The sequence below is a fragment of the Aspergillus mulundensis genome (genome assembly GCF_003369625.1).
Source record: "Aspergillus mulundensis strain DSM 5745 chromosome Unknown scaffold_16, whole genome shotgun sequence".
NCBI lineage: Eukaryota > Fungi > Ascomycota > Eurotiomycetes > Eurotiales > Aspergillaceae > Aspergillus > Aspergillus mulundensis.
Genome location: NW_020797904.1, coordinates 642,828 through 650,711, shown reverse-complemented (window position 1 = coordinate 650,711; position 7,884 = coordinate 642,828). Strand labels below are relative to the sequence as shown.

At 48.0% G+C, this 7,884-nt stretch overlaps 3 protein-coding genes across 3 annotated transcripts; all 3 read left to right on the top strand.

Moving 5' to 3' along the window:
* Positions 1 to 708: 708 nt before the first annotated feature.
* Positions 709 to 2,391, top strand: DSM5745_10782 (Clr5 domain-containing protein; the record flags this gene model as incomplete). Its single annotated transcript, XM_026752798.1, has 2 exons — positions 709 to 824; positions 867 to 2,391. 2 exons carry the CDS (start codon positions 709 to 711, stop codon positions 2,389 to 2,391), a joined length of 1,641 nt encoding a protein of 546 aa, XP_026598816.1.
* Positions 2,392 to 3,176: 785 nt separating this feature from the next.
* DSM5745_10781 (WD repeat protein) lies at positions 3,177 to 5,583 on the top strand (the record flags this gene model as incomplete). Its single annotated transcript, XM_026752797.1, has 3 exons — positions 3,177 to 3,388; positions 3,437 to 4,074; positions 4,118 to 5,583. 3 exons carry the CDS (start codon positions 3,177 to 3,179, stop codon positions 5,581 to 5,583), a joined length of 2,316 nt encoding a protein of 771 aa, XP_026598815.1.
* Positions 5,584 to 5,891: 308 nt separating this feature from the next.
* On the top strand, positions 5,892 to 7,763 carry DSM5745_10780 (uncharacterized protein; the record flags this gene model as incomplete). Its single annotated transcript, XM_026752796.1, has 5 exons — positions 5,892 to 5,908; positions 5,941 to 6,076; positions 6,124 to 6,264; positions 6,317 to 6,482; positions 6,514 to 7,763. The coding sequence occupies 5 exons, from the start codon at positions 5,892 to 5,894 to the stop codon at positions 7,761 to 7,763; spliced, it is 1,710 nt and encodes a 569-aa protein (XP_026598814.1).
* Between the last annotated feature and the right edge of the window lie 121 nt (positions 7,764 to 7,884).

The window sequence follows — 7,884 nt, the reverse complement described above, 5'->3', positions numbered from 1 at the left end:
AAGGGGGCGTGTTAGCTAATAATAAAAATTACTTAATTTAATAAAAAAGTATTATAATACTTTAATAGTATTTAAGCGCCTTAGGTAGTTTTAATTAAAATATTATAATACTTATTATTAAATTACTTGCTTATATAACTATAATATTTATAATTTTTTAAAATTTTATAAAGTATTAATAAAAGTATTTAAAATCTTTATTATTCTTAAAAGCTTAAATTATTTATAAAAATCCTAGTTAGCTTTAGCTTTTAAATATTATTATATTCCTTATTTAATTCTTTAGTATTTAATTAACAGCTCTCCTTGTACGGTATTTAAAGGGCCTTATAAATAATATTAAAAAGCCTTATTTTATAAAAATATTAAATTATATCTTATTTTTTGATTAAGTTATATTACCCTTTTGCCTCATATATTACTCCCAGTATTAAAACCTGCGCCCTAAAATAATGGGGCCTCCGTATAGTTTTGGCATTATGGGTTTTGGCAGCAGCTGATTAAGCATGATAACCCACCTGTCTTTTTCTTTTTTCACTTCAGCTACTACGGCGTGCGAGACTTGCACTTATAGCAGTCAACACTCACTACGGTGTACAGCAGCGACAACATACGCGCCAGACGCGCACCAGCTGGTGACGACAATTCGAGTTGATCCCTGGGCTCCCCCCCAGAGCGCACCTCCAGCTTGGAGGGGCGTTTCCCACCATGGTCTACGATTGGGAAGGGAAGCGCGAGATATGCTACCAGATGTATATCAGAGATAGGAAAGCTTTGGAGGAAATTATGGAATACATGAGGAATGTGTATCAATTTTCTCCAAGGTACGCTCCTCTAACGCAGTTTGAACGATGTTGACCTTCTAGTAAACGTGCCTTTCAAACCCAGTTCAAGCGATGGGGTTTCCCTTCGAAGCAGAACCCAGCACATAAAAACGTGCAACTTGTTACTCGCATCAAACAACTCTGGGAGACAAATACCACTCAGCGAGATATGCTCCGAATCCTCAACGAGGAAGGCTTTCAGATCAAAGAACGCGAATTAATGCGAGTACGAGCCAAAAACCGTTGGCTACTCCGAGTACCCAACGGGACCAAAGCACAGCAAACGGTACCTGAAGAGGAGGGCCTGCTGCGACTGTTGAACGATGAAGAACAGCCAGAGGCAGTTGGTGAAGTTGTAGCAAAGCGCAAGGAGCGGCTCGACCGGTTGAAAGCGGAGAGTGCTGAGCGTTGGGCTGCCAGAAAACGGCGTCGACGTACAAGGGGTTGGGCTGGGTTGCCTGCCGACCCTCCGGGACCCCCACGTTTCCCGTCCGAGACCACCATCGACGAAAGCAAAAAGTACCTGGATCTTGATAACGCTGGATACCGCGAAATCAGAGACCAGTTTCAAAGCATTTGTGAAAAGGCAGGCCTTATCAAGAAAACCATTGCCGGACCCGAGAAATGGCAAGAGGCAAAGAATACCCTGATAGCAGAATCGGAACACCTGCAGCGTGTTTTTTGGGATGATCCCAATCAACTCGAAGCCAAGTCTCTTGCTCTCGATGTCGTTTGCACGGACGTCACAAAGAGAATGAGGACCTTGGAAAGGCGCATGACCATCGCCGAGGCTAAGAATGCACTTGGGATCAACCCAGAAGAGAGCCGGCAAGTTCGCAACGCATTTTACAATACATTAAAAAGTGACCATTTCACGAGCAAATTGGAAGCGGGTGATGAGCATTGGAAGGAGCTCAAAGAGCAGTGGATTCAAGGGTCTGAGCTACTCCAGCGCATTCTTGCCCCTGGGCCGGTGGACCCCGCGCATGCTACAAAAGTGAGGGCACTGGAAGTATTGTGTCGTGATGTTATGAAACGCCTTCGCGATGATCAAACAAAGAGAGACCCGAGGCGGAAACTTGGAAATCGCGCACCCGACCCGAGTGTCATGATATCGAACGGCATCAGTACGCTTGCCTCGCAGGCTCTTGCTAGTGCACCTATTACTTCTAGTGACTTAGGTGATATGCAAATCGATCCTTCGCTTCTACAGGCCGCGAATAACACATTTACCACGCCTGCGGACGCGGATGAAAGTTCTTTTGGTTACATGGATCCCATGTTGGACCTGCTACCTGTGTGTCTTAGTATCAGCCCCGAAAGTCAATTGCATACGGACTCCAAACCCTGGGAGGATGGGCTGTCATCCAAGTCATTCATTGAGCTACGGCAGCTGGTTACTGCCAAGTTTCCTGGTACGGTTGTTGTCAAAGTCGAAGCTTTTGACGGAGATACGAATGGGAACAGTACCACGTATGCGATAAATGATGACAACGAGCTTTATGGGTATCTGACCCACATTCAAGGGCGAAAAGCTGCATTTGCTTTTTGTTTGAGTCAAGAATAACTATGCGCCTTCTAATAGGCATTGCTCCGAAAAAGCAAACTTGCTTTCAGTTTGTGATTTGCCTTGTAAAGTAGGTTAATGGTGTTGCCAGTCAACCGTGATCGTGATGTTTAGGAACCTAGTTGGCTTTAAGAAAGCGCTTCAGCTCTAGAAGCGGCGAAGGTAGGTATGATTGTAACCATACAGCCGTGGTCGGCAAGTTTCGCGCAGGACGTGCAAGTTGCGGCGCGTGGGAATTGTAGGTAATTAGACTTGAACTTTGGCGCGGTCTCTCTCGGTGGGATTGTACCTGGACGAGTAAGTCTTCTGCCATAGACCGGACAATCAATACTTACCGGAGAAGCTTTTCAATCAGATCAACGTGGGTCATAATCATTCGGCGACAACAATAGCGCTTGCATCCGAGTTGATCCATAGCGTCTCTGATAATGGCGTTAATCGAAGCGGATAAGTGCAGGTAGTGAACTAACCCATCTGGAATCCCTTCGTCAAGAAGTTGCAGGTATCGCTCCCACAGATCGCCAACGACCTATACCTGTCAGTCTGGTCCCAAGTATTAGGGGTGACATACCTTGCCGCAGGAGAAACACCGAACAGGGATGATCATCTTGACGCTGGCTCTAATGGAGTTGATAGAAAGTTGAAGAGGTTGCAAGGCGTCTATATGTGGGGACTCTCCGAGTGAGCTAACCTGGTCCGTATTAGCGTGTCCAGTAAGATTTCAGCAGGTCTAGAATTTTTCTTATCAGAAGTGTTCGCCGGCATCTTTGATCTCTACTGCTGTCATGTCGGCAAAAAACAACTCGAGTCCGGCGCGGCTTATGAAACGATCTCGGGCAAGCGAAGCAGCAGTTGACAGCGTGCAAGTCAATCGTGAACGGACGAAACGACGTCGAACTTCGACAAGCGATGGTCTGGGCACCTCGAACTGGTCTTTATCCCGGGGTATTGCCGGACATTTCGCAAAGGCGAATCCTATTCTTACACCCGACGAGCAGTGCGTATATATGTCTGTTTTTCTTGCAGCTGGCTTATGATATTGCAGATATATTATCTTGGGCCTTGAGACAGCGGTCCAAATATATTCTGTCGCAACATCTCGCCTTTTTCGGATTTTCGATATCGGCCAGAGTGTCAGTGGATTTGTCTTGAACCAAGACCGCCTTTTTATCGTATCATCATCCGGGTCAATTAGCGAGTGGGATTGGCCCTCCAGGAAACAGGTCGCGCAGTGGGATACAGCACACGGAATCATATCGGCCGATCTTGTGTACAATACCCTGTTCTCTCTACGGAAGCGTAAGGATGGAATGAAAGAGCTGGTGGTCATGCCGCTGGATAGCGAGAAACCTCAAAGCACCATCATTCTCGAAACCCATTTCAACATCGACAACTTCCGGGTCACCGAAAGCGGAAAGGCCGTTGTTGCATACGGCGGCGCGTGTATATTTGTCGGGACTCGCTGCGCTACTTCTGTCCCAAAATATACATGGAAAGAAATTAAACTTGCTATCAGCATCACCTGTATTGATATCAAGCAGGTGAACAGCAATTTTGATCTTGTATTAGGAGGAACAGACGGTTCCATATTGGTATACCATGCCGCATTTACCAAAGGACAAAAGTGCCGGCGACTACACTGGCACCGAGACCCCGTCACAGCTGTCCGCTGGTCGAAAGATGGTCAGTAACCTAACCCTAACCATAAGTCATACTGACAATATAGGCAACTATGTTATCTCGGGTGGCTACGAGTCAGTCATGGTACTCTGGCAATTGGATACGGGCCGAAAGCAGTTTCTCCCTCATCTGTCCTCTCCAATCTGCAACATAGTTGTTTCCGAAAGCGGAAATTCTTATGCTGTTAGTCTGGCAGATAATCGCGTTGTGGTCTTGTCAGCAAGAGAGTTACAGCCCTTGTCTACAATAACTAGTCTGCAACTGGCCACAGGGTCCAGAGCAGTTGCAGCTGTGCACCCGCAGCATCCAGAGCAGTTGCTGATTGCCGTACCTTCATCAGGTGATGCAAGCTGTCCCATTTTACAGACGTACGATATTCGCTCAGGAGTCCATATATCACGTCAAGCTCTTGCACGTACCAACGCAACCACCTTGAATATCGGTCCGGACGGGACTCATATTCTTCCCCCTGACATCAATCATTTCAGCATCTCTGAGGATGGGAAATGGATGGCTACTGTTGATAGCTGGTGGCCTGAAGATATCAACTTGGGCGCCACAGTCGAGGAGTATCTAAAATTTTGGCGCTGGAACGAGTCATCCTCCCTGTGGCAATTGGTCACACGCATAGACAGTCCACATATCTCTACCAACGCACCAGCAGCTGTTCTTGATGTTGCTTCTCGACCGAATAGCCATGAGTTTGCGACAATAGGATCAGACGGATTACTTCGTCTTTGGCGCCCCGTCATCAGGCAGCGCTTGAGGGAAAATGATGAACATGCAGCAGAGACTTGGAAATGTCGCAACGTTTTGGATCTCAAGGCCGACTTTACCACTACATCTGCCTCGATCTGCTTTTCTGCGGATGGATCAGTTCTTGCGGTGTCGACATCCACCCTGACCGTTCTTGTCGATGTGCGCAGTTGCAGTGTTAGATGTAGCAAAGTCGGGGCCCACGCGGGAGATGTTTGCGCAAACGCTTTTCTAGGTTGTCATCTTCTCATCGCCGCCATTGACCGTCTGTCTATATGGGATACAGTCAATGATGCAGTGCGGACGTTAGATGCAGAGTGTCATCTGCTTGCTGTGAATCCCAGGACACAGACTTTCGCTACGGCTGGAAGGAAGAAGAAGCGGATCCAAATATTTGATATTAACGCTACATTAGTTTATCGTTGCAAAGTCGCCAAAGAGCCCGTGTCTTTGCTCTCGAACTCGCATTCCACCGACTATGTTATTGTGGACGCCGGAGCCAATGTACAGCAAATCAGCTGTTCGAGCAAAACCCCCCAGGTCAATCCATTGGCGGAAATCGAACCCTCAGACCTTGGATTGGACGGTTTGTTCGGACGCCAGTCCTCGGCTGTTGTGGGCAAAGCTTCGACATCAGAAATCGCGGTTGTGGTTAAAGAAACTGGGTTGGCTGGTGTCTTCGGCGATACGCCTCCTTTTGTTCTACCTCCTTCGCGAGTCGTCTTCCGCGACCTCGTCAAAGCTTTGTCTGCTTAGAAGAACATAATCAAATTATTTATCTCTGGCGTAAAGAATACGATGTGTACTCTGGTATTTAGAGGCTGTTGAGTTCGGGTAGCGCAACATGACTTGTGGCGCCCAGACGCTAGGTAAGACTGGACAGCTGGGCAGCGGTCTGATCTTAGCCAAGTAGATCGGCCGCGTGCTTCGGAGCGGGGACTTGGGTCTAGGATACGTTCAAGAATAGTTGCTACCATTTGTTGACAGCCCGCAAGTGTTGATCTCGCCGATGGCAGCGTTTGAGGCAAATGATCTAGCACAACCACGGCATCCCGGCCTTTAAGATGTATGTGCTCAAAATGTGTGTTGTCGAAATACTGACGGTTGTCTTAGGTCCGTTGAGCAACGCCTTCCGGCGGCTGGACTCCTAGACAACTCGCATCCGTCATTGCTAATATCAGCCGCGGATGGTGAATCCGAGACAAGGTTGCGAGACGATACACGACCGCAATCTACAAATAGACTTACGGTATGTCTTTGTTTCGCTTCCGCGAAGCACCTGCTTATGCCCCATAGACACAAATTGCAAACCCAAGCCCGAGATCCGATGACGAACCAAAGTCTGTGATACATGCTCCTGTTGGGTTCACTGAGTTTGAAGTAAATCCAGTAGAAGACGATGGGAACCTCGAGGCAGAGAAGGAAAGAGATGCAAATGTACAGCAAGTCTTCCGGCAAGTTGAAATTCTTTACTTACTACTTTTGGTAGAAATTCTCCAACAGTCCCATATCACCACCTCCGTTGACGACCAGCATCGAACCAGCCAAGGACTGGTCTGAAAGAGCGACACCGCGTGCACAGACCCGACAAGATTTTGACGATTTTGACTCGGCTACTATCGATCTGGAAGGCGAGTCTCAAATTTTCTGGTCCGGTTCGCTCTGCAATCATTAATAGTCGACTAGACATACCGGAAAGTCTTGGAAACTTAGTGGCAAGTGAGATAACGGCATTGCAGGCAGCCCTGGTTGAATGTTGGTCACTCTGCAATACGCTGGCCACACTGAGCTCAATCCATCGTCAGCGAGCTAGCAGCGTCCTGGGTGATGATGCCTGGAAATCTTGCTGGCGGTTATGCCAGCAGTTGTATGCTGGTCAAGTCGATGTCCACCCGACACTTGACCTCTGTCGTGACTTTTGTCAGACGTTGTTTGAAGCCCGGACTCGCGACAATGAGATATCGGACTCTGTTCTTCGTGTCAGTTTCGAGCTCAATAATCATCTGTATAATACACATGACCGGAACCTCCCAGACGCATTCAGAGAACGGACACTGGACTTTTATATCACCCTATGCCACCGCCTGATGAAACAAAGATCTCGTGCGCCGGAAACAGACTCTCTCCTTAGTGCTTGCTGGTCATTGGCTGAGATGCTGTTTAGTATACGTCAGAGCAAAAAAGAAGGACGGTCGTTAGATGAAGAACTGCTCGGTTCTGCTGTCCAGGCTTGCTGGGAGCTTTGTGATATTTTCCGCGAAGGATGGACGCAGAGGAGTCTACGAAACTCTGATCGCGGCACCCCTCGACCGAGCCAGGCGACCTTTGCGGCGGCGGAGCAAACTCAACATCACGATATGCCACTTTTCCAGCGAAATCCCGAGACCCCGACTACGATATTCGAAGACGTTGGTACTACGTCACCCGCAGAGGGACCAGTCCAGAATATTTATGTGCTCGGCCAGCGCCGGAACATGGCCTCACATGCTCACTGGCCATCCAGTGCTTCGAGTATCTCGGGCAGGACCCAGTCCTCGGAGAGAACGTCTTCGACGAATACTGTTATAACGCTCTCTAACGATTCAAGTCTAAACGCTCTCAAAGTATTGGCAGTCAAGGCGGCTTTGAATAATGGGTTTCAGCGCAAGGGAGCACAAGGCCTCTCGTCCTTTGTCAAGTCTCTCTCATCTGACGCGTTCGGAACTGCCCCCTGGCAGATATCTCTGCTGAAACACTACAAGGCCCTGGTGGCTTATGAGCCGGCTTTCCAGGCTATTGGACCTCCAGCCAGGGCAAGCGCGATGGATATAGCTAGGGCGACTAAGCTTATGGCTAATAGTGGACAACATCTGTGGCTGTACGACCTCTACCGTCTGGTGTTTGGTTTTCACCTCGAGGAAGGATTGAACCGAGAGTCCATCATACTGCAGACGTAGCTTAGCCAAAGATGGCTATTTCGCATTTGTACTGCCAACGCAGACTTGTACATGTTTGAGCTGAGAGCAGATTTATTCATAAGCAGAATAATGACCTAGCTCGTGAATGACAACAAACAGC